This window comes from Mastigoproctus giganteus, chromosome 9 (genome assembly GCF_048544385.1).
Source record: "Mastigoproctus giganteus isolate SK-2022 chromosome 9, ASM4854438v1, whole genome shotgun sequence".
NCBI lineage: Eukaryota > Metazoa > Arthropoda > Arachnida > Uropygi > Thelyphonidae > Mastigoproctus > Mastigoproctus giganteus.
Window position 1 is genome coordinate 201,950,261 of NC_143583.1, and position 27,547 is coordinate 201,977,807.

At 36.1% G+C, this 27,547-nt stretch overlaps 1 protein-coding gene across 1 annotated transcript in view; it reads left to right on the top strand.

Moving 5' to 3' along the window:
* The window catches only part of LOC150081033 (uncharacterized), a 278,288-nt gene that overhangs the window by 118,512 nt on the left and 132,229 nt on the right, over positions 1-27,547 (top strand). The window contains exons 9-10 of the mRNA XM_090380894.1: positions 7,020-7,096; positions 14,711-14,774. Coding sequence (XP_090237020.1) covers positions 7,020-7,096; positions 14,711-14,774 — 141 coding nt within the window. The remainder of the gene's footprint in view (positions 1-7,019; positions 7,097-14,710; positions 14,775-27,547) is intronic.

A 27,547-nucleotide genomic window follows, 5' to 3' on the forward strand; every position in this document is an offset into this window, starting at 1 on the left:
TAATTTACATTATTTTGGATCTCAAGGGAATTCACAATGTTGATTACTTGTTCTCTACTTCTTTTAAAATGTATAACTTCAATTTAGCATCTAGACTAACATCTTTTTTTCGTGATGTTTTATCATCAGCACTTTGCTTTGAAAGCGTGGCTAATAAATATAAGAAAACTAAAAATTCCTTTAACGTAAAAATTATCGAAAATATCAGATGCATGTAGTACAAGCAATGGCAAACAAGAATCTGACCGTAAGTAGAGTCGAGTCAATGGGACGCTTGCAGGAAGAATGGGACAGAAATAGTCAAAAGTGTAGTGGAGTGCTTCAGTGCAAATTGAAACAACGTACATAGATAATATATATATATATATATATATATATATATATATATATTTTTTTTTTTTTTTTTAATTTTTTTTTATTATTTATTTTTTTTATGTTTTTGTATTTTTTAAGTATTATTTGCAGACTCGTAACTGCGAGGACTTGGATACTGGAGACCCCCTTTATTTAACCACTTTTGTTCCTACTTTTGTGAGGAACAGGAATCAGCATGCAGGTGCATGCATACTTTGTAGTGCATTTGGTCTCAAATGATGGAATGCTCGTTTCCTAATAGTGACTCTAATAGACACATGCCTGTTGATGTATTCCTCTTTGTTGGTAATTGTGGCAGCCATGCACGATATGCAAGGCTGCAGCATATCCTTAATTGACTGCAAACTCTTATGGAACTGTGTGCATTAATCTACTACTCTTTTGAAAGCACATCTTTCAAATTATAAACTGCCTGCATCTTGCATTGAAAACTCAGAATTACATCATGATGTTATACTCATATCTTGTTTGGACAGTAATGAAATCTTTATGCTATAATTTATGATCTCTCACAGGTTGTATAGCTAATTACTTCGGCTCAAACACAGTAGACTCAGAATAGCCTGCTTTGCTGATCAATATATTGTAACAATGACAATTTTTTGCAAATGCTGCACTCTAAACAGGTTTCAGAATTTAACAAGTTAAAATGAAGTATTCATGTCACTGGGGAGAGAAATTAACTTTAAAATCAAAGATCTGGGCTTAATTATTTCAGCAATATTTCTTTATTAAGGCAAGCTTGAACATTATGCATTTTGCATTAATCCAACTAAGACTTCAGTTTACATTACCAAATGGGATTTATAATGATGTGATTGATGTGATGTATACTTGCAAAGTAGTATGTATACTTGCAAAGTAGTTTACCCACACTATTTCCTAAAATTTACTTAAATAATTTTTGTTGAAGAGTGTAAATGATTCTAACCATTACTTTAAATGACTTGTTACCTTCACTTGTTAATTCCATTAACACATAACTACAATTAAAAAGTGCCGTTATTCTGTGATATTTACCTGTATGAAGAACATCACATTCGGGTACCTGTGCCGATCCCTGGATCACAGACAAATTAATCTCAGTGGTCAAGTTGTCTAAGTAAGTAAGAAAAGGAAGATATCATTAGAGAGTAATTTGACCCCTGATTGCTCAATGAGAGAGGCCACGAAAACCTATCCTTTATATCTTTTAAAGATTAGTTCCTTATGTAGTTGGATTTTATGGTCTGAGTTAAAAAAAAAAAATTTTTTTGTTTACATTATAAATTTATATTCTTTCACTGAAAAGTTGCATCCGTTATGCATTTGTATTCCTCCCAGTATTTCTATTATTGTTTTGTTTTTAAATTTGTTTTCTTATATACAATAATCTTTAATTTTTCTTTAAGTAAAATTACCCCTTCCCTATAATTTCAAAATTGTTTTCATTAAAAGCATAAGAACAACTTTAGGCGTGTTCCACGATCTCTGATTTCCTGATATTTCCCTTTCTATATGTTTACAACACTCCCTCACCTTCATGTTAAATAACCTTTCTGATTCCCCGATATGAACTTTTCCACATCTGCGTCTTATCAGGAAATTGAGTCCCTCAGATAAGTACCAATTTTGTTTATCGGTTTGAAAACTGCATCCAGTCCCTTTTTTTTTTTGCACATTCTCATGTTTTTCTCTCCTATTCCGTTTATGTAAGGGATTGGCTTTTTTAAATTTGTCCCTGTTTTTTTTTTTTTTTACTAAGTTTGCATTCCTGAAATTTCTTTTATAGTAAGCTTATACAATTTCATATATGTATATATGAAATATATTTCCTCTATTGTGTATATTTATTCAATTAATTTCATCATCATAAAGGGAAAAAAAATTATCAACAGCACTATCATGGCAAGTTTGAATGTAGAGGATGTGTTCATGACCATTTCAGTAAGAGAAGCAATAGAAAAAACGAAAATGAAGGAATAGGAAGTTAGAATTCTGCAAATGTATGAGATGCTGTCTAATCCAATCAAAATTAAATTATTTACAACTGGCTTTGGAACCTGGGTATACTTCAAATTTGAAGGGAAAAGTTAAATACAGGTTAAGTATGGGGAATCCCCTCTTACCTCTTATAGCAGACAGCTTTATGGGAGCTTTGTGAGAGAGAGAGAGAGAGAGAGAGAGAGAGAGAGAGAGAGAGAGAGAGAGAGAGAGAGAGAGAGAGAGAGAGAGAGAGAGAGAGAGATCTATTGCTCTAGTCACTTTAAGATCCTCAATATGGATGATATTTTTTTGACATGGGAACATGGAGAAACACAGTTCAAATAATTTCATTGCTACATGAACAATAGATAATGGAACTATTAAATTCAAAATGGATGAGAAATTGCTATTTTTGGATATCTTGGTGCAGAGTGAACAAAACTTGATTATCATTCGGGTGCATAGAAAAGATGGACTCCTTATGTTATGTTAATTTCATGTCAAATCATTTGATGAATATCAAACATAATACAGTCGAACTTGGTTATAACAAGCATTAAGGGACCGACAATTTCCTTGTTATAACTGTTACTCGCTATATCAGTGATAGCGGAGGTGGGGAAACCCCTGGGGCCATTAGACAATAAGCACTTTATATCAGTGAGTTAAATCTACCTCCTATTTTTTAAATTCTCAATAACTTGATAAAAAGATAGATTCAAAAAATAAAAGAAATATTAGAGAGAAAAAATTAATATAAGTATATACCTACATATTATTTGTATTAATATGCTTGTATAAACTACAATTCACTTAATACTAAACACAATTTATTTCTCTGTAATTAAAAACAATACTACTGTATTGAATAATAAACACAATTTCAATTGGTCTTTATTTATGAATCTTGAAATTGATGTTTGTTTTAAAGATTTCATTTTGATATTTCTTAAGAAAACACTCAACTCATTAAAAATCTCATTACTTGCCTCAGTTCCTTCAAAAAAATTGACTAATGTGTCCATTGCACCTTGAGCTTGAGTTTGTTGGCACTGATTTTGATTCACTTTCATTTGTCATCATATCATCGTCGTTATCAGTCTTTGTTGAGCACAGCATCTGCAGTGTCACTCTCTGTAGGAAGACCACTAGTTAACAAGTTGTCATCGACTCATACAAATTCATTGATGTTATCTGTATTAAAACGTACAACATTGTTATGTAGCAACCATTGGGATAATGGTAAGTTATTTTCCTTGTTTCCATCATTTTCATCTACAATTGAAATTTCATTTGAATTTAATTTCGATTTCTTGAAGCAATTCGATATGGTTGTCAAGTAACATTGTTCCATGCATCATTCAATAAATTTATAGCATCCAATATCAATATAGACTCGTTAAGTTTCTGTTCTCTTTGACTGATCAAATATAGAACTAGAAATCAATTATAAAATCCTTTCAAACTCTTGAGTACACCAACGTCCATTGGTTGTAAAATTTATGTCACATTGGGAGGCAGAAACACCAGCTTAATGTTGGACAAATTTTGAATCTGTTGAATTGCAGTGTAATCCAAAGGAAGTTTCCTCATGTTTTTGAATTGCAGTGTAATCCACAGGAAGTTTCCTTATGTTTCTGAAACACCGAGGTTTTAACGATTTTCCAATAACAAACAGTTTTTTTTTTCCCCCCATCAGTTCCTGTCATATTTGCACATACGAGCACTGTCAAGCAAGCTTTTGATTTTTTTCCACCAAAATATTTTTCCCCTTTGATTTTAAATATATTTGCAGGTGTCAAATTATAAAAAAGTCCTGTTTCATCACCGTTGTAGATGTCTTCATCATGGAAATCTTTCTGATTTCTGCCCAAACATGGTCAAACCATACATTTGCCATTATTGGATCTGCAGATCATGATTTTCCACCAATTTTTGCATAAACGATGTTATGTTGGTTTTTAAATCTGTCCAGCCAACTGTTACATACAAAATCGTCGCATCCAAATTGTTTAGCAAATGTTTCCGATTGAGCCTTCAAGATCGGACCGTCTATTGAAAATCCAGCTCTTCTTTGTGTGGTGAACCATTGAAGCAATGCTTCATCAATGTTTGTAACCTCACACTTTCTAAAAAAATTTTTTTTCCAGTTATGTTCTTTTCCAGTGGCCATATGCAAACATCTTTATTCTTCCACAGTGGGATTCCACTAATGTTATTAGTTGAATCCCACAGGGTTCGGTGTTGAGCCCACTGTTGTTTTTGTATATGGAGAGTGTCCCTCTATTGATTCTCCTCTATTCTATCCATTTACCTCCCCAGATCCCAAACTCTGTATTCCTCTTTTTCCACTTCAATCTCTTTTTCGGGCACTCTCAGGTGTTATGCCCTGGGCTTGCCCAGCAGGAGATAATTGATCCTGGCCGCTTCCACGTGGTGGGGATGAGATGTAGTGACCAGGTGTTACTGCTTCTTACCTGCTAAGAGCCAGGCACCGGCCGATAACATAACAAAAGAACACATCATAACACTTACACATCCAACACACTACATACAATTGGCCGGTTTTGGCATAAGCTTCAACACAAGAAGTACAATAGCGGCTTATGGGGGAAACCCTGGGATCCGCCACAACAACACATGAATATCCCTGAATATCCCCCTGTTGTTTTGTATAGCGGAGATGGGGGAAACCCCTGGTGCTGTTAGACACGAACACTGTTGTTTTGTATATTTATCCATGATATTGATGAAGGTATATCAGGCTTAGTGTCGAAGTTTGCAGATGATACAAAGATTGGCAGGGTTGTTAATGATAGTAATGGCAGTGTGCTACTGCAACAGGATCTAGAAAATTTTGGTAGATGGGCTGAAAAGTGGCAACTGAAATTTAACATTGACAAATGCAAAGTACTGCATATGGGTAAAAGTAACCCCACAGGAATGTATCAACTGTGTGGTACTACACTTAGGGTGATAGAAAATGAAAAAGACCTGGAAGGGATTGTGCAGTCAGATATGAAGTTTTCTGAGCACTGCAGACAGTCTGCCAGAGCCAGGTCATGTGGTATTGTCAATGATATACAGGGATAAGGAGGTGATTATCCCTTTGTATAAGGCAGTAGTCAGGCTTTGACTACTGCATACAGGTCTGGAGGTCTCATTTTAGGAAGGATGTAGAGTTGTTTGAGTATGTACAGAGAAGGGCAACAAGATTGGTGAGGGGAATGAAGGGATCCTCTTACCAAGAAAGGCTTAAATTCTGCAAATTACAGCAGCTGGAGACTAGGTACCTGCAAGGTGCCTAGTCTCTAGACAAATGGAGGAACAAACTTCCATCTGTCATTGTGGAAGTTGATAGCTTAAATAAATTCAAGGAGAAACTGGATAAACTTTTAGAGAGAATGGTTGTGTGCATTTTTTTATTTATTTATTATTATTATTATTTATTTATTTTTTTTTTTTTTTGGCTGATGCTACATAATCTCATACGCTTGCTTTCTTGTATCACATGCCTCTATTACTAATGTCGATACACTTGAAGAGGACAAAGAAAACTTTTTACACACTTCAACGTTTTTTGCACCACATTCTAACTCACAAATAATTTCAACTTTTTCGTAAATCGAGAAACACTTTCTTTTGTTAGTAGACATGTTTCCGAAAGAAGGGTTCGTTTCTAACTGATTTTACTTTAAAATAATAAAGTGATCTGCATACAAATTTCTTAGAAGCCCGAAATGCATAAAACCTTCTTAGAAGTCCTGAAATGCATAAAAATTCTTAGAAGTCCCGAAATAAATTTGTTGTTCACTGAATACAAGATAATTTTAGGGTAATACGACAAGCGGAATACCAATTCACTGTTGTATAGCCCCATCCCTGGAAGGACAAGGTCATAAACCAGCTGCTAATCTAATGCAGGTGGTCATAAAGCTAAGTCGCCCTTTTGATTTTCATCTATTCCAAGAATTGGGTTTTTTTCGACTACTCGAATGTATGCATAGTTATCAAAATTTATTTGGTATATTTGTGTAGTACACTCGTTATAACAGTGAATGATTATATGGGAATATTCATAAATTAAAATCATTATGGCTTTTTGCTTGTTACAGCCATGATTTTGTTATTTCCGTGCTCATTATAACCAAGTTCAATTGTATTATGTTTGATATTCATCAAGCATAATATTAGAGCGTTAAGAACTTGTGATATCAGAAAAAGTTAGATGAGATACTTAAAAATATCTCTTTAGCCCTTTCTAACAATGGGTTTCCACTGGGCATGATGGGGAAAAAACCATACTCAAATATAAAAGAAATTTTGGAATGGAAACTTAGTTAATAATAATAATAATGCTAAAAAAAGTTTTTTCTTTCTTTCTTGTTGTTTTTATTTTATTCTCTTATGACCCCTTCTCCCTTTTCTTACTTGCCTGGTCATCCTGACTACCAAGAGGAGTTTGAATATGATCAAGGAATCAGTATAGGTCCTAGAATGTGATGCTGTTCATATCACAGTGTTTTTTAATTGTAGTTATATCATAATAATATAATTTTCATAATTTCAAAAGAAGTTATGGAGCATCAGCAGACATCTTTATTTCTCTTTAATTCTGTCATTTTGTTAGTTTTGTTATTGACATTTTATCATATCATCTAATATCATTTACCTTACAGGTTCTGAACTAATTCATGAGCAGGAAAATAATTCAAAGATTAGTGGCATGTATAAAGAAATGTTAGAAATGAACCAGGTAAAAATAGCATAATAAATTTGTTTTTCTTCAGGTAGAGCTTATGTGCTGGAAGTAACTTGAAACTGATTATAACAAATAATTTATATGTAATTAGAATGAGTAATAAACATGTATAGAGTTTGATTTATGTGAGTGGACTAAATTCTTAACTAATGTTTTTAGTTTTACATGAAAAGCTAAATTCAGTATTTTAAAAAAGATTTATTTTTCTGCCTCTTGACATTTCATGGATAAAATAATAAAATCTTGAGTCTTTAATGCTTAAATTGGTATGTGGCTCTGCCAAGAGCCCCAACAAGCAGTCATTTTTCACACAGAAATAATAGTTTTAGCCTGCTGAGTATCTCCAGGTAAAACTAGATATTTGTTTTTGTAAAAATAAATAGCTAATTTGACCTTGAGACCTCAGAATAACATCAAGTAAAACACAAATATTGTAGTTTTTCTTGAACTTAATTTGGCAACATTGAAGTGTTGTTAGCTTCGGTCACTGTGGAGAAAATTTGGACAAAAATTAAAATAGCATTATTTTTGGTTTTTTGATAGCAGTTTTAAGTGATGCCATAGTTCAGTGATAATGCAGTTATTGAGAGGCCAGTCATGATAAAAAAAATAATAGAAATCAGCAAAATTACTTGTTTATTTCAAGTGATTGGATGCAGTCTTCTACTGTGTTTACAGTATGATATGGTGCTCACATGCCAGTGATTACAGAAACTTAAGATCTTCCATCCTCATGTTTCCATAGAGCATGAATAACAAATGGTTTAACTAAAAGTAAACATTTAGAGAAACCATTTTTACAGTTTGCTTGTTTATTTATAGTACCACTTTAGTAAAGGTGTTTTTAAAAGGAATTGAAATTGTTTTGAAAATTAATATTAGAAGGGATGAATTTTATAAAAATGGATTTAGGTGATGTAAAAAAAATTATTTTTACAGTGATTATGATACTGTTGACTAGTACAGAAAAATTAAAAATATAGTCACATTATAAACATCTTTAGTTATGTTTTATATTTTAAAAACTAGCCATTATAGTTGTGAATGCAACAATTCATTTTCATAAGGCGTGTAGTATGCTATTGCTAATCAATAAGAAAAGTATTGAGAAATGTCTAGTTCTGGCCATGCTGTTGTGCTTCTAAAGTACTGGCTTCTCTTGGGTTTGTAAATTATTTGTTTTAAAGATAACCACTAACAATCAGAAAATTAAACTTTATTTTTTTTTTTTTTGAAGACAGAGTATCACCATTAGTAGTGGCAAATGATGCAAGAAAGTAAGCTTTATAGAGCGTCAACCAAAATAAAAAAAAATAAAAAAACCCCAATACCCATCTATCCCCTCCTTTTCTAAGTCAAAATTCTATGTTTAAATCTGGAAGTTGACAAAATTGAACAGAATAGTGATAAATAGATGGAGCGAATGTTACTGCATAAAAGAAAATAATGAAGACTATTTTATGATTTTAGATTTTTGACAATTTGTGTAATGTCAGGCTGGAAAGTCAAAATAAGAATAAATTAATATTTAAAAGTATTTATATACAAAATTTTAATTTTCACAAATTTTTAAAATCTCTGGAGAAATAGAAACTAACTCCACAAACACCACCAATATTGTAAAATTCAAGACATTAAGCCCATACATATGTTAAAAACTCACTCTTCAAAGGGTTAATGCTCAAATGGAAAAGATTTCTGTAATCCAGTGGATAGGCTATTAAGCTGCCATGGAGAATTCAAATGATTATTTTCTGATTACCTGCACCGCATCATATTATTCCTTGTGTTTGATTAATACCTAATATTATAAAATATCAGTGTAAATACACCATAGTGAACTCTTAATGAAAAAACTACATAAGTAGTGTAAAGGCATCGATTCAGTTGTATCTCATATTGTAACTACCTTCACAACAAGTTACCATGTATTGCACTACCTCGAATGCACCTCTGTAGCCAGGCTCGAATCCCGGTCTAATCAAGAAGTGTGTGTGTGTACCACACACTTCTTGATTAGACCGGGATTGAAGCCCATAACCACCAAATACGGAGGATGTGAAAAGGTCAGGGAATGACCCCCGCATATTCCCGGAGCAATATAGCCTTAGTTGCTAATGCTCCTAAAAACCAGATAACAAAAAATAACTACCTCGAATAAGTAACGCTTCACTAATAGAGAAGATTATTGTTATTTATTCTCAGTGGGCACCACTACCCAGATGGCACCGTTTCAAGGCTTGTTGGCCTATTGTCAGCAGGTAGGCAGGTACCCTTGTGTCGCAATCATGCCAACCCAGTTGTGAAGTTATTTCAACAATATGAGACATGCCAAAAGGTGTGCAAGATAATACTTAAATACTTTTTTTTTCAACTGGTGGGTCAGAAAACTGCTAGCTTGGTGGGATACACAGACTAAAAGGTTAACAGTGGCTGCAAGCAGAGGCAAAGGTGATTCTTGCACTGCATCTATTAGAATGAGCAGCAGCCTGGAAAGCAAGGTAATGGAGATTTCCAGGACTGCTAGGAGTCATAGTAGAATAAGCAAATACATGGACTGTGTTAGGGTAACTAAGAGTAGAAACAGGTGCATGTATACTTGCATGTACACTAATGCTAGGAGTATAGTTAATAAATTTGATGAGCTTGAAGTGCTAGTCAAGATATCAAAGGCAGATATTGTTGGGATACCAGAGACGTGGTGTCGCACAGATATAAGCAGTGCAGAATTGGAATTTGGGGAGTACAATGTGTACAGGAAGGATAGACAGGACTGGAAGGGAGGAGGGGTTATGCTGTTAGTTAAGAAACATAATATCTAAAGAAGTGCATTCAGTTCATGTTGGTGGACAATGCAGTGTTGAGGCTGTTTGGTGTGAAATAAGCACTGGGAAAGGAAAAATGAGAGTAGGTGTATGTTATAGGCCTAATGAATCTGATTAGTATAATGAGCAATTGTGCAGAGAAATAGAGTGGGCCAGTAAATCAGAATGTCTTATAATGGGGGATTTTAACTTTCCAGATATTGACTGGAACTTGTGGGTTGGTCACTCGCACACTAGCAAGACTTTTGTGGATTTATTGGATGACTGTTTTCTACAGAAACATATTCAAGAGGGAACCAGAGGGAGTAATACTCTTGATCTGATTATTAGCAGTGATTATTCATGCATTAAGAATTTGCAGATAAAGGAACCACTTGGTGACAGTGATCACAATGTACCGATGTGGGAATTACTTAAAGGTGTAACTACCATCAAGGCTAAAGGGAAAGGCCTTTTCTTTCGTAAAGATGACTACAGAGGTCTCGGACAGTTTTTAAATTCTGTACAGTGGGATCAACTGATGATGTTACCAAAGTTGAATTCTAAATGGGAAGCCTTCGGGGACTTGATTTTGGAGGCTACTAGGCTTTTAATTCCAACTAAGAAATACTGTTCAAGGTTTAGGCCTAAATAGATATCAGATGAATTAATGAGCCTCTTGGCAGAGAAGAAGAATGTATGGGATGCATATAAAGTATCAGATGACACAACAAAGAAAAACAGCAAAGAGTTCTTTACTTATGTAAACTCTAGAAGGAAAGGGATGAATCAGATTGGACCCTTAACATAGATGGGTTGACTATTGATGATCATGCTCAGATAGCTGATAAACTGAATGAGTATTTTGCATCTACATTCACACATGAGGAGTCATTCAATGAGGGGAGTGTCAAAGGTGTATCAAAAGCTAAAAGGGAGCTAAGTATTTGTAATAACTGAGAGCAAAGTGGAGAAGAAATTGTTGAAGTTAAACATAAGGAAGGCACCTGGAGTGGATGGGATCTATCCAGTTATATTAAAGGATCCAGCAAAGGAAGTAAGCAAACCCTTAACCATAATTATGAGAGCTTCTTTGGACTCAGGGGAGGTCCCCATTGGCTGGAGGTGTGCAAATGTATCACCAATTCACAAGGGGGGGGGGTTCAAAAGGTGACACAAGTAACTACACACTTGTAAGTTTAACTTGTTTTCCAGGGAAAATGATGGAATCACTGGTTAAAGAAGCATTGCAGGATCATCTAGACAAGACTGCAGTAATAGTTGCATTATAGCCTTAGTTGCTAATGCGCCAATAAAACCCAACACAGTAATAGTTAAAACACAGCATGGGTTTGTTAAAGGGAGGTCTTGTCTGACCAATTTGATTGGATACTATGATATGGTCACAAAGGAACTGAATGCCAAAAATAATTTTGATATCATATACTTGGATTTCAGAAAAGCTTTTGATACTGTTGCACGTGGAAGACCTCTGTACAAATTGGAGAGATATGGCATTATAGGTAAGTTGCTACAATGGATAAAGGGATGGTTGAGTGGGAGATGGCAAAGAATGGTTATCAATGGACACTGCTCTTTGTGGACAAATGTTATTAGTGGAGTTCCCCAGGGTTCAGTGTTGGGCCCATTGTTGTTTTGTGTATTTATCAATGATCTAAATGAAGGTATATCAGGTTTAATGTCCAAGTTTGCAGATGATACAAAGGTTGGCAGGGTTGTTAATGACAGTAAAGACAGTATGCTACTCCAACTGGATCTAGATAAGTTGAGAAAATGGGCTGATAAGTGGCAACTAAAGTTTAACATTGACAGATGCAAAGTACTGCATATAGGTAGCAATAACCGAAGAGAAATGTACCAACTGTGTAGTACTACATTCAGGGAAGTGGAAAGTGAAAAAGGCTTGGAGGTAATTGTGCAGTCAAATATGAAGTTTGCTGAGCAGTGCAGATGGGCTTCCAGGACAGGTCATGGAGGCTTGTCAATGATATATAGGAATTTTTCTAGCAGGGACAGGTGAATGATTATTCCGTTATACAAGGCAATGGGCAGGCCGCACCTAGTGTACTGTGTACAGGTCTGGAGGCCTCATTTTAGGAAGGATGTAGAGTTGCTAGAACAAGTACAAAGAAAGGCAACAAGATTGGTGAGGGGGAACAAAGGGGTGCTCTTACCAAGAAAGGCTTAAGTCCTGCAAATTTCAGTGACTGGAGAGTAGGCACCTGCGAGGTGATCTGATTGAGGTGTGTAAGGCCTTGAATGGCTTGATCAAGCTGAATGCTGATGGGATTCTTCCTCTTGCTCAGATTAAGAACCCAAGGGGGCATAGATTCAAATTGAGGAAAGACAGTTGTAGAATAGAGGTGCGGAAATTTGTTTTTCGTCAGCGGGTAGGTGATTGGTGGAACAGACTTCCATCTTTTGTTGTGGAAGCTAATAGCCTAAATAAATTTAAGGCTGAGCTGGACAGGCATTTGGAACGAATGGAGGGGTGAAATGGGAGAGTTTTCTTTTTTGGCTGATGCTGCATAAGCCTGCTTTCCTGCATCATATACCTCTACTAATGCTAATGCTAAATTCGAGATAGTGGAATACGTGGTAACTTGTTTTGAAGTCACAATATTAGATACAATTGAATCGATGCCTTTACACTGCTTATGAATTTTTTCGTTATGAGTTTCATTATTTATACCGATATTTTATAGTGTATTTCAAACTCATAATATATAATGCCTTGAGCATTTATCTTTTATTTAAAGATTAATACCTAATGAAAATTTCTTTTAAATTTTAGTTGTTGACACCCTTGAATCATGCATGATAACAAGTGAAGCCTATTGGAAAGCTGCAGATAATCAAACTTTACTACTTAGGTGAATGGAATCAGTATATGTGTTATTTTATCAAGAGTTAGTTAAGCAGCTTCCTGGTTTAAGATATCTGTGAAATTTTAGAAATTCAAGTAGCAATATTCTTTGTAAAAATTTCTATTGTTAAAGATTTTCATTTGTGAAATATTCAGTTGTTGATACTCTGAGTCATATAGTGCAACAGAAATCTCCAATTACAACTACTTAGTATTGGCAATACATTGCAAGGAAACAATGGATCATTTTTCCTCCACTACTGCTGAAATCCACTGATTTTAACAGTAGTGCAAATACTTTCACTGTAGTGTTTTTATTTTTTTTTGTATTAGTTACGATGGCAATCATCACAAGAAGGTTGGAGTACTGCATTATGCAATATAAATTCAAATTAAGTTTATCTTTTGATCATTATACAAGAAGACAAAATAATCCTTACAACTTAATGCAGTTTGTTAATATTAGTTAATCCAAAATATAATTAAATTTAATTATCTAAGAATGCAGAGTTGCGTTCACTTACAATGTATATTTAAACCTGCTCATACAGTGGTAATCATTTCCAGTAAGCATGGTGCAATAATGTAATTGGTGTTCAAGATTGTGTTGCTTGTTTTAGTGATTTTAATAATCTGTCATATATATATATATATATATATATCTGAAGCTACCTTTAATAAAATAGTTTTGTTTGTGCATATGAACAGCAGTGAATGTAACCCTCCTCTTGTTCATTTTATTGCAGAATTCAGTAAAATTAATGCATACACAAATTTATATCCTCTCGGAGCACAAACTGTTATTTTGTTTTCAATTCAATTTAAAATTTTTGAAATTTATAAATGCCTTAAAATATTATTATAATCTTTTATTTAGCAAATTTGTATGTTACCACGTTTCAGTTTAACATCTTTCTTATATGCATATAAGAAAGTAATATCTAACTGTTCCACAAACAGTTTTACTGAGATGCTTGCATATATACCGAGATGCTTGCATTTGAATGTTATGATCTCCATTCAGATGTTTACAGTACATTAACCACTTACCTTCAGGAACAGCCAGTTGTTGGAACAGAACAGTCAGGAGTTGGCAATTCATTCATCTGGTGATTGTGTCATGCATACTGACATTCAAAATGTGAAATATACTAAAGAGTTACACTAATCTGCAAACAGACAGTTATTTATTTTCTAAGGATCAATCCCAACAGAATTTTGTGAAGAGCTTATATCCATGTATCGGACAATGTGTGTTATGGTCTAGTGTTTTCAGTGGATATTGTTCCATTACAGTGTGCAGCCTCATACAGCACACCAAATCCAAAATCTCTGAAAACATGGGAGGTTCTTAGCCACCTGCTGTATCACTTCAGAATTTACCACTTCCAATTTCTTTCCACCTGTGTAGCTGCTTCAGGCATCATCTTTATGGCCAGGTTTAAATCCAATAGATTGTAGTCAACAGATAGTTAAAATATGCATTAGGCAGAAGAATATAACTTTTTGCAGCAGTGATATGGAAAAATAGCTTTGTCATTATGACAAATGACTAAATAAATTGGCATGAAAAAGTAGGTAGTGTGACCAACTGTTTTTCACATAATTGACCAGCAATCTGTATGTAGTAACCTTTATGTAGAACTTTTCTGGTTAAATATAGTAAAGCTGTCTGTTAGTTGAGAGTAGAGAACTACTTCTTTTTTTCTGTTTTTTTTTATGCACTGTCATATGCACAGCAGTATATGTTCAAATAACATATGCTGTACTTTCAATTCAGTTCAAAATATAGCATATATTATTAGTTGAGATGTGTAGTTTTATTATTATATCATTTATGGTGGTGTCAAAAAAAAAATTATATATATATATGTAGAATTTTAATATTAATGTGGTATAAATATTTTCTTTAAATAGGATTCCTTTAAAAAACTCTTGGAGGAATTGGTTTTAGTTCCTAAATTACGTGAAAAGCAAACAGGTAAGATTGAAGATGTGAATTATGCCGAATATTATTAATATTTATTATATTTTTTCCCCTTACATAAACATACAACCTTATAAATATGCTTGCTTATAGTAATAGACTACATCAAGTTTGTTGTTTTTTGATAACAAGATGTGATTGAGAAGTTTACAGACTGGCTACAAGATAACATTACATTAGATAGTATAAAATTCATTTGCTTAAGTAGTAGCAGAATGCTGTCTGCTGAATTATTTGCCCTGTGTCATTCAGAAGCATTGCATTATTGAGTAAAGTAGCATGTAGTCCTAACTGGAAGTCATGTGATTTCAGGAAATCAGACTTTAGAGATTATTCCAAGCACATTAAGTTCTGTTTCTGATTACACAAAACTGCAATAGAAATCTGTCATGTCAAGACTTTTAGAGAAAAAACAGTAAGCAAAAGTTGAACATTTGAATGGTTTTCAAAGATCCAAAGTGGAATTACTTCTGTTGGTAGCACTAAATATTCACAAATCACTATCTATGATTTTGCTAATGAATTGGGAATTCAGTTTGGATTTTGCAATAGCATTTTGATGCAAGTTGAATATGTGATGGATTGCCATCAATCTGTGCCTCCTCTACTGACTAATGAGCAAATACAGGTGTGTGTGTGTGTGTGTGTGTGTGTGTGTGTGTGTGTGTGTGTGTGTGTGTGTGTGTGTGTGTGTGTGTGTGTGTGTGTGTGTGTGTGTGTGTGTGTGTGTGTGATGACTTCAAATGAACTGGACCTGTAGTTCATTTGGAAGTCATAACTGACATGAAATATAGGTTTGTCAGCAACCGTAAAGCAGAATAACAGTCTTCACAATGAAAGAGTCCAAAATCATTATGCCTAATGAGGCCAGACTAGTTTGTCCCAAGAAGAAAAGTAAGCTGCTTTGTGTTTATTTGACATTGGTAGAACTCTGCACCAGAAATTAATCTCAAATAACAAACTGTAAATCACAGTTTTTGATGTTGAATAGATGTGTAAAATACAGGATTTTTTGGGAAGATATAATGATGTATAGCACACTGCTTTCTAGCACTTCCATGGAGTTAATTCTACAAGTAGCATGATTGAGGCATGACAAACTATGATTGACAGCACTTAATTTCATGAGCACATTGCTTTCTTTTAATTTAAAATTAGAAATATAAATTTATTTTATTAACTTTATTCCCATTTACTTTAACTAACTGGTTGTAGCTGTTTTATGAAGAGAAGTAGATTAGCAAAAGTAAGAAATAAAAAAAAAAAAAAAAAAAAAAAACACAGAACTCATTGATGACATGGGTAGCCAATTTTAATGCATTAGGATCCAATTCCTTTGGTAAATTAGACATTCTGGGCCCTTACTTTGATAGAGAGTTTGGCTTTCATTATTGCTATTTTTGTTTGATATTAAAATATCAGAAAAAATTTAACATGTTACTATTGCTCCAATTTCAACTTGGTAGCTACACATCTTGGAGATCTGGAGGACCTAGTTGATCTAGATGGTAACTTACAAGAGAAGGTAGTGTATTGGCTAGGTGCAGCAAAAGAAAATCCTCGAGTTTCATTGCACCATATGACTAATACTAATATTAACTACCAGTCCTTGAATGGCAGTGTAAGCCTTTTAATAATTTTAGTAAGCCTTTTAATGGTTCAGGGTTTAGTACATTGTTGTTTTCTATATTTATTAATGATACTGAACTCTTTCCATGAATTGGGGGTGGAGGATAGGGGAAAGAGTTCACCCAGTGATTTTAAACCCTTACCAAAATGAGACACTTTATTGATTATTTTTACTTAATATTAAAATGTCTCATTTTGGTAAGAGTTTAAATCACTGGGTGAACTCTCTCCCCCTATCCTCCACCCACAGTTCATGGCAAGAGTTCAGTATCATTAATAAATATAGACAACAACAATGTGCCCAACACTGAACCCTGGGGGAATCCACTAATAACATTAGTTCATGAAGAGTAGTGTCAATTGATTACCACTTTTTTCTCCCACTCAACCATCCTTTCATTCGTAGCAGTAACTTGCTGTTAATGCCACACTGCTCCAATTTGTACAGCAATCTTTTATGTGCAACAGAATCAAAAGCTTTCCTGAAATCCAGATATATTACATCAAAATTATTTTTTGCATCCAGTTCCTTTGTGACTGCATTATAGTATCCAATCAAATTGATCTGACAAGATCACCCCTTAACAAACCCATGCTGTGGCGGAAGTATATTGTCTAGATGGTCCTGCATTACTTCTTTAACAGGTGACTCCATTATTTTCCCAGGAACAGAAGTTAGCTAACAGATCTGTAATTACTCATGTCACCCTTTGAGCTCGCTCCCCTTCTGTGAATTGGGGATATATTCGGGGAAACTCCCCTGAATCCTACAATGCTCTCATAATTATGACTTAGGGTTTGCTTTCTTCCTTTTCTACTTCCCTTAATATAATTGGATAAATCCCATCCACCCCCCCATCCCCAGGTGCCCTTTTTATGTTTAACTTAAACAATTTCTCTTTCACTCTTCTCTCAATCCATTCAAAGCATCCTGTTAGAGTTTGACAAACTTCTGGCATCCACTTCACTAAAGAATTCCAGATGTCTGAATGTAGTTGCAAAATACTCATTCAGTCTGTCAGAAACCTGAGCAGGATCATCACACTCAAACCGTCTATATCAAGTGGACCAGTGCGATTTATCTCCTTCCTTCTAGTATTTATAAAAGTAAAGAAGTCTTTGCTGTTTTGCTTTATATACTTTGCCAAAGATTTCTCATAATCTTTTTTTAGTTTGCCCAGCCCCCTTTGTGACTTGATTACAGAGCAGTTTATATTTGAATAGGCTTCCATGTTGCTTATAATTTATATGCACCCCATACATTTTTCTTCTCTGCCATGATTGTCGTTAGTTCATTTTATATCCATTTAGGCCTAAACCTTGAACAGTATTTTTTAATTGGTGTGAAAAGCCTAGTAGCTTCTATGATTAATTCCTTGAATGCTTCTCCCATTTAGAATTTGCTGATGGTTGGTCCCACATTTTAGAATCTAAACTGTGACCACTATAATTGTCTTTACAAATTTTGTGAAGGCAATTATAGTGGTTTTAGAGAGCAAAACCCTTCCCTTTAACCTGGATAGTAGATACATCTTTAAGTAAATCCTACACAATACCTGGTGATCACTGTCACCTAGTGGTTCTTTTATCTGCAGATTCTTAATGTATCAATAATCACTACTGATTTATTCCAATTTCCTGTTGTAAAAGGTCTGTGGCAAAATTTTTAGCAAAAAGGGGCAGATTTCAGTACCTCGTGTACTGAAAGCTGAGAAAGTAAGAAATAATGTTCTTATCATTATTTCTTACTTTCTATAATGTAACTTATGAATGCATAAAGAACTCATAAAAAGTCATTTTATTAAAGCTTGCTAAATGATTTGTTAATAAACTAGTAAAACAAAAATGCTAATTTTCTCAATGGTAAGATGTGACACCAAAATTTTAAGGTCATATTCAATACTACAAAATATATATGGATAACATATTTAGGAAACAACAAAAATGTATATATTTGTTGGCCAGTGTAATTGTATGGATAATGTGAGGAAGCAATTTGACAATAGAGTTTTCAGGAATTATGAGGCTTTTCAACCATTAATCATAATGAACATAAAGAACTAGACAAATTCTTGAAAGGTATGGACTGTGTAGCGGTGGTTTTTTTTTTTTTTTTTGTGGCTGATGCTTATAAGCTTGCTTTCTTACATAATTTTCCAATACTACTACCCAAGAAAACACAATCCCCCAGACCAAAAAAAAAAACCAAGAGTGTCAAACCAAGACCCAAAATTTTATTGTAAACACAAGGCACATGCCTTGTGTATACAATAAAGAGTTAGATCTTCTTCTTAAAGAGATTCTGGGAATAAATCCATTGACATATTTAATTGCTGTATTTAAATTAGTGATGTAGTTAGTGTATGTGCAATCACAAGTAGGGAGATTGTGAATTCAAGACCATGATGCAAAAAATAAATAAATAAAGCACAGTCTGTGAATGCATTAATTACAAATTTTAAACTCTTTTGGCTTAAGCCAGTAGAAAAAAATTTTTTTTATTTTTTATTTTCTTTAAATACTGGCATTGGAGATGATATATTTCTTTTCATATTATGCTTACAAGAGTTCCACCAGAAGGAGGATAATATGAAAACAAATATATCATCTCCAACACCTGTATTTAAAGAAAAAAAAAATTTTTTTTTTTTTTTTTTTTTTTCTAATGGCTTAAGCCAAAAGAGTTTAAAATTTGCAATTAATACATTCACAGACTGTGCTTTATTTATTTTTTATTTTTTGCATCGTGGGCTTGAATTCACAATCTTCCTACTTGTGTATGTGGTTGCATATACACTAACCACATGACTAATTTAAATTCAACAATTAAATATGTCAATCGATTTTTCCCCAGAATCTCTTTAAGAAGAAGAATTAACTCTTTATTGTTTACACAAGGCATGTGCCTTGTGTTTACAATAAAATTTTGGTTCTTGGTTCGACATCCTTGGTATTTTTGGGTTTTGGGATTGTTTTCTTGGGTAGTAAAGATCTTTCCTAGATCAATGATATACAGGAATTTTTCTAGCAGGGAAAAGGAGGTGATCATCCCTCCGTATAAGGCAATGGTCAGGCCCCGCCTTGAGTACTACGTGCAGGTCTGGAGGCCTCATTTTAGGAAGGATGTAGATTTGCTTGAGCATGTACAGAGAAGGTTGGTTTTTTTTTTTTTTAGGAGCATTAGCAACTAAGGCCATATTGCTCCGGTGATATGCGGTGGTCATTCCCTGACCTTTCCGCATCCTCCGTATTTGGTGGTCACGGGTGGTCAAATGGTTCAGTGCTGAGCCCACTGTATTAATAATGACCTCGGACCACTGGGCCATAACCTTCCAAATGTCTAGAATCTAACAGCAACCATTGAATCCCAAACTCACACTGAACGGATTTAAAATAGAAAATGCTAACTGGGACAACTTCATAGCAGCTCTGGACATCTCTGTTATGCAACTCCAGGTAGGGAACTGTAACTTGCTGGATCCAGAAGTACACCACAGAACTGTTACCAGGGTCATTACAAATGCCTGTACCACAACCTTTAAACAAAAAAATCTGCTCCCCAGCACTGTTCCCTGGTGGTCCCCCAGAGCTGCAGCGTCTCTGCATAGAGAGGCAATTAGTAAAAGGAAAGCTTTCCAAAGATCAAGGAGATCATGGCCACAGCCAGAGGTGGAGGTCTTGAGACAACAATGTAGAATAGCCAGGAACACCTATACTGCTCGACTCTAATCTGCCAAAGGAAAAGGACATCTTGGAAGCATCTGGTGGCATTGACTGTGAATGCCAACCCTTGGGGGTTTTATATAAAATTACCACCAATAAACTCCCTAGGGGAGAGGTTCCGACAACCACTCTCACACCACAAGGCACAATAACCACTACCTGGGAGCAGTCAATTAATAATATACCGAATACCATTTTCCAGCCACCAATCTCTGACCTCACACCAATACAAGCCCAACTGTGTGCCTTCAATGAGTGCTACACCATGCAGGAAACCGAAGAGCCCTTCTTCCTGGAGGAACTTCATTGAGCAGTATTGAAACCCAAGAACAGGAAATGCCTAGGTTCTGACCTTGTGGAGCCAGAGATTGTCAGAAGAGTAGCAGACTACAAGCCGTACTTACTGCTGAACCTTTTCAACCGCTGTCTGGCAAAAGGATCCTTTCCACTTGATTGGAAGACAGCTAATCTTCGACTTCTCCTCAAGAATCGGAATAAACCGCCACAACAGCCAACATCATACAGACCAATCGCCCTCCTAACTATTCTCAGCAAACTCTTTGAGAGACTGATCTTCTTCAGAATTCACAAGTATTATACAAACGCAAACCTACATGCCGACAACCAGTATGGATTCATTCCATCAGGGATGCTTGACAGTAGGTGCACTAAATAACCTGATAACATCTGCTCAATTCACACTTGAAAAATATTTCCTTGTAATTGCAGTTGACTTTTCCACGGTGTTTGACTCACTTTGGTGGCCGAGCGTCCTTAGAAGGCTCAGATTCCTCAAAATCTCTACTCCTGCATTAAAAGCTATGTGACAGGTCTATCAGTGAAAAAATTCCGTACTCCATGGGGATCAGAAAAATCCACAGGGGATGCTCACAGGGCTTGGTCCTAGGACCAACTTTCTAGAACATGGTCCTCGATGAGTTGCTAAATCAAGGCCTTGGGCATGTTAAGTCCCAAGCCTATGCAGATGATTTGATCCTTTCCGTGCCTGCCAGCCAGCTCAAGGGCCCAGCTTGAAATTTCTGCTAACCGAGCATTCTGGCTCCTCCAGGAGTGGGCTACCCAGCACAACTTGAAAATCTCAGCTGAGAAAACCTCCAACATCCTCCTGAAAGGGAACCTAAACTCAACCAGACCACCACAGATTAAGATCAATGCTACAACCATCAAGCACCGCACCCAGCTTAAGCACCTTGGTGTAATCCTGGACTCAAAACTGTCCTTCCTCCCACACCTCCAAAAGAAGATAAGAAATTACACAGCATTGGTGGCAAGGGTCACCCTCAGGGATTGGGGTTTAAACCGACATACTCTAGCCCTGTTTTACAAAGCAGTCTTTATTCCAGCTATCTCATATGCTGCAGGGGTCTGGTATCACTGGGCAACTATTGTTACAAATCAGAAGAAATTAGCTACCATTCAAAGAGCAATACTGCTTACCATCACCAGAGCCTGCTGCACGGTGAGCACTCCTGCTCTCCAAGTCCTCACTGGAGTCCTCCCTCTAGACCTTGAAATGATTAGATGCGGCATGTTGGGTCATCTGTCCAAAGTAATCTCCACTACCATCATTGGATTCACCACCAACCCAGCAATCAGTTGCAAGACAGAGAAATGGCACCTTCTCGCTCACCTGCAGCAGGTCTGGCAGGACAGATGAAGATTCACTAAGGGAGCAGTTACAAAGAAATTCGCCCCTGAAGTAATGTTCGCATTCCTAAAAGCCCCAAGCTGGTTTTCCCCTGGCCTGTATATATATATATATATATACTGCATCACAGTCCATGGGTCAATACAAGAAAAATTAACTTCTCTGAGCATTCCAGATAATCCACGCTGCCACTGTGGCACTAACGAATCTTTGCACCATATAATGTATGACTGTCCTGACTATGAAGACTTGATCTATTCTGATCACAAAGATAATTAATTTGCCAAAAGACCAAGAACATATACTAATTCATACCCATGACAGTTATAAATACTTCACCACTTTTGAACAGGATGTCTTCAACAGATGAAGAATATCAAGGAGCCTTTTAAACCACCAAGACCAATAACTTGAGACAGATTCTGTGCACTCCTCTCCAGTAGCATCACCTGCCAACCTCATCGAAGCTCAGTTGAACTGAAATTCACTTCCTTCATCCAAGTTCCATCGTTCTGATATCTGCAACTGAATCTGCAGGTAAGATCAACCGGGAACTGATCCCAATCAAGACTCCAAACCCAGACACTGGAGACACCAGCAGCTTCTCTGCCACAAGCCACATTGGCAATCAAACCGAGCACTCTAGCCTGGTTTTCTTTTACTCTCCTCCCTGCTGGGGGAGGAGACAGTTCCTGTCTCATCCCCCTGTCACCCCCCTTCCATCTGGTGAGGCATAGGCCTGCCTAACTGAATTTCTGTGGTCACCTTCTCTATCGATGTCTCTATCTTTCCCCCCCAGCCTTCTTCAGTTTTTCCTCCTACTTTGTCTAACTTGCAGTGTACACTCCACACAACTTATCAATTAATAATCTCCAAATTTAAACTGCACTTACATAAACCTCTCTCAGCCTTTTATATTCTAGCATTAATGCCCCCCCCTTTTTTTTTCACATGGGCCTTTTGCCACTGAAATCTTCGGAAACTAGGTGGCAGGGCCTGCTACAGTACAAAAAATCAACTAGGTACCTGACCTGCCTCCCTGGGGGCCAAGTGCGGTGACGGTGGGTCCCAACAGCTAAATGGCCAGAAGAACAACAGTACACAACACTACACATCCGTCCACTCCCCACACACTTTTTAAATCTCTGGTCTTCACAGAGTTCTGTGCTACACAGAGTACACAATGCAGAGATGGGGGAAACCCCTGGTGCCGTCAGACAACTAACACACTTTGTACTTGTATTATTAATGATACTGATGAAGGCATATCAGGCTGAATGTATAACTTTGCAGATGACATAAAGGTTGTTAGGGTAGTTAATGACAGTTATCAGCAAGATCTATAAAACTTCAACAAGATCTATAAAAAAAAATTAGGCAGTTGGGTTGAACAGTGGCCATTGAAGTTTAAATTTGACAAATTTACAGCACCACATACAAGTAGCAGTAATCACAGAATAACATATCAAGTCTCCACTATCCTAAGTCATACCAGACTCAGGATAGTGGAGAATTAAAAAATTTGTGGGAGTAATTGTGCAGCCAGACATGAAGTTTTCATAGTGCAGACAGGATGCTAGAATAATTCATAAGGTTTTGTCAATGATATTCAGAAATTGTCAGCAGAAATAAGGAGGTGGTTATCCCATTGTATAAGGCAGTGGTTAGGCCACATCTTATACACAGGTCTGGAAGACTCATTTTAGGAAAGATGTGTATCTGGTGGATTTGGTGCAGAGAAGATCAAAAAGATTAGTGAAGGGAACAAAAGAGTGTTCTTACCAAGAGAGGCTTCAGTCCTGCAAATTGTTGCATCTGGAGACTATCCACCTGCAAGGAGACCTGATTGAGGTGTGTAAAGCTTTGAATGGATTGAGTAAACTAAATGGTGATGGCATCCTTCCGTTTTCTGAAACTACACACATGAAGAGGCATAAATTCAAATTAAGGAAGGATGGTTGAAGGATAGAAATTTGCATCCTTCAGCCAGCTGGTAGTTGATTGTTGGAACAAAATCTGCCTTTTTTTTTACTGATACTATATATAACCCCGCTTTCTTGCATCATTTGCCACTACTAATCTCTAGCAAATTTGTTTAACATCAGAATGTGTTTATAAATTTAGTATTAGTGTTAATAGTGTGAGTGTTAATTTAATAATAATAATTATTAAAAATAAATTTAATAATAATAATTTAATAATAATTTTATAAATTTAGTACTAGTGTTAATAGTGGAAAATAATGCAAGAAAGCAAGCTTATACAGCATCAGCCAAAAAAATTCCCAATTCACCTAGTCTGTCTAGTTCTTCCTTGAATTTATTCAAACTATCCACTTCCACAATAATGGATGGAAGCTTGTTCCTGCAATCAACCACTGTTCGCTGAAAGAAAATGTCTGCATACCTGTAATAATTATTATTTGTTTATCTGCTAAAGATGTTTGAAACCAGTTCCTTAGGAGTTTATTTTAGTTACAAGCTAAGGGTTGAATTCAATTAAACTCAGAGTTCTGTGTTGTTGGTTTAATTTTAGAGAGTCTCAAAAGATTTTTAGAATTTCAGAGTCTCAAAAGATTTGATCTCAATCCCAACCTAGGGATTGAGATCGAATTTATTTGAATATGTAAAGCACAGAACAGTAACAGATTAAAAGACCAGCTTAAGCATTTACTCATTCAGATTAATTGAGAATTGAATTTATTTAAATATGTAAATCCATTCAGATTATTCTTATTCTGACAACATTTCCAGAGAAATTTGTCCATGTTATGGACTTCCCGATGTGGGAAACAAACTTGGGTTGTGTCTAATTTTGTCATCCTTATCGGTAGTATTCCCTGGCGTCAAATATATGACTTTTCTCTCTGGTAAACAATTAATAAAATACCAGACATGCATTTTCTCAAATTTTTTACATGTTTTATTATCATTATATAAGGTTGTTGGCTTAATCTTATTACATTAAATTTTAATTATTGTTGTTTTCTTGAGAGTTGTTCATTGTTGCCATTTTTATAGAACTGCATTCTTTAGTCTTTTGTATTCTTGGAAAAGTAGTATGTATGGGAGCATTCTATCAAAGGAGAACTAGGTATCAGAAACTGCAACATGTTTGGGTACATTTTTGGCGCAGCTTTAAGAGAGCCCATTAGTACTTTTTTGGGAGGTGGGTGGGTTTTTTTGTATAGAATTAGTGAGTGCTCTTATACATAGAGGAATGAAAATTATTTCTAAACAAACAAACTACAACCAGTCATTTGGCTAATTTCTTTGTATCCCTGTATGAAAGAATAGTCCCTTTTTATTACTTTTCTGATTTTTAAACAAGGAGCATGCAGAGAACAATCTGAAAAGAGAAGTAACAGTATTTTTAGATATTTTCCATATTAGCAGTTTATTCACTTTTCTGATTGTTAAAGAAGAGAATATGATAGGACATATCCCCTACCTCAAAAGGTTTAGTAACTTTTTTTAAGCTTAAGAATTAATGATATTTTATTTTCAATTTCAGATTGAACGTCAAGGACCACCTCAGTGGTCCTTGAGGTTGTCACAGACATTCTCTCAGATATGCCAGACAAGCTGTACTTGCTACCTGGGAGTCTAAAACGCTGTTGGAACTGATATTCGGGTGACACTCAAGTCAAGTGGACCCAATTTCGGCAAAGTCCGGACAGTCTGTGACAGCCAAATCCTCTGTTTGCACCTTCACAGTGGTGGGACTGTTAGTAATCCTGGATATAACCTTGATGCACAAGTACATGGTGGGTGACCAACGTAAGCAGGGGTCGAGGTGTGGCGCCCACACCACATGGAGGAATGCCATCCCTCTATGTTACCAGGCAATAATAGGTGGTAGATGACTCTCATCAACTGGTGTAATACCACCACTTTGCTTATTGGAGGCTTGAAGTGGTGGAACCCATGTTTAGTCTCTAGAGCTAAGTTCCAGTCAACCCTTCCCTATCTCTTCCATCATGCAGTATGATTGATGACTTTGAGGTTTTGATGAACATTGTGGCAAGATCCACTATTCCTTACATTTCGAGGGTACAGCTTTAAAACGGTGTTCGCAGGCCGGCTGCTAGTTAGTACACTGGACCGAACCTATTGGTAACTCTCTAGGAGGCTTCCGGATCAGCTAGTGTATAATCTTGCTATCTCTACTCTGCCAGATAGTGACTGGAGGGAGTCCGAGTAGTGTGTATGCAGGGAGCATTGTCGAGGCTACGTTATGTCAAGGATTTGGGTATATTCTTACCATGTGTATGCCATATCCAAAAATTTCATTACTTCATACAGCATGTCCCATCTACTTTTTCTTACTATTGAATACACCATCCATGAATTGTCAAACTAATAGAGCAAGCTTATCTGCAAAAAGATCTAAACCTCCCAAGCACTTCCTAATTCATTTCACAAATATATATAGTCTCAATTCTAATCTCAATGATGTCCATTTCCACTTGCAGTCTGCCAAACCTCGTACTTTTTTCTGACAGAATCTCAATTATCGGTTGATTCAACCACTACCCATCTCAGTTGCCTAAATTATTCGCTGTATGATTCCTTTCGCGCCGGCCGGGCTAGCCGAGTGGGTAAAGTACCTGCCCGGCAACCCAAAGGTCGCGGGTTCGATTCCCGCCTCGGGCTTGGATCAAAGTACTGCAAAAACCTTGGGAGGTGCAATATGGCCACAGAAGCCGATGCGCCAACAACTACCAAATCAAAAAAAAAAAAAAAAAAAGATTCCTTTCGCCTCAAAGGTGGTACTTGTGCATATGTCCGTTCTGATATTCCCTGTCAGAGACTTTGCAATTTGGAATCTCCTCTCTTTGATCTTCTCTGGCTTAAAATCTCTCTACCTCATTGTGTCAAATTCATCTGTTGTCTCTACCGTTCTCCCAACTCCACTAATAACTTGGAGCTCTTTGACTTCCTCTCTTTGCAACTCAACTTTCTCCAGTCCAACTTTCCTAACAGTGAGGTAATTTTCCTTGGTGATTTTAATGTTCACAACTCCATATGGCTTCCATTTTCTAGTCACACCGACCCAGCTAGTCGAGATGCTGAGGCTTTTGCAATTACTAATGATCTTGCACAGATTTTTCATTTACCTACAAGAATACAGGACAATCCTAATCATACAGCCAATACACTTGATCTTTTTCTCACAAACAACCCTTCTAAGTACACGGTCGAAGTGAGAGGTCCTTTAGGCACTTCAGATCACAACTTGGTGATTATCTCTTCTCCAATGGAGCCTTTATCTCATGGCTGTTCCCAACCTTGTGTTGTTTGGCATTACAAGAATGTAAAATGGAATTACCTGCGAGATTTCTTTTCTTCTTTTCCATGGTCGGATTACTGTTTCAAAACTTCTGCTGTCAAAGTTTGCTCAGATCGTGTCAGTGAAATTATTCTTGCAGGAATGCAGTCCTTTATCCCACACTCCACTTTAAAATCTCGTCCTTTATCTAAACCTTGGTTTTCCAATAAATGTGCTAAGGCTGTTCAAGAGAAGAATGTTGCATATCGTAATTGCCTTATTTCTAATTCTTCAGTTTCATTTTCTGATTACACCAAAATTTGCAACAATTGTAAAACAGTTATTAATCAGTCCAAACTAGAGTTTGAATAGGCTAAGTGTAGAAAACTTGCTTCTTGCCCTAATGGTAGCTGAGCATTCTGGTCTCTTGCCAAAGCTATTGGCCGCAACTTTTGCCCATCTCTGCTCTCACCTC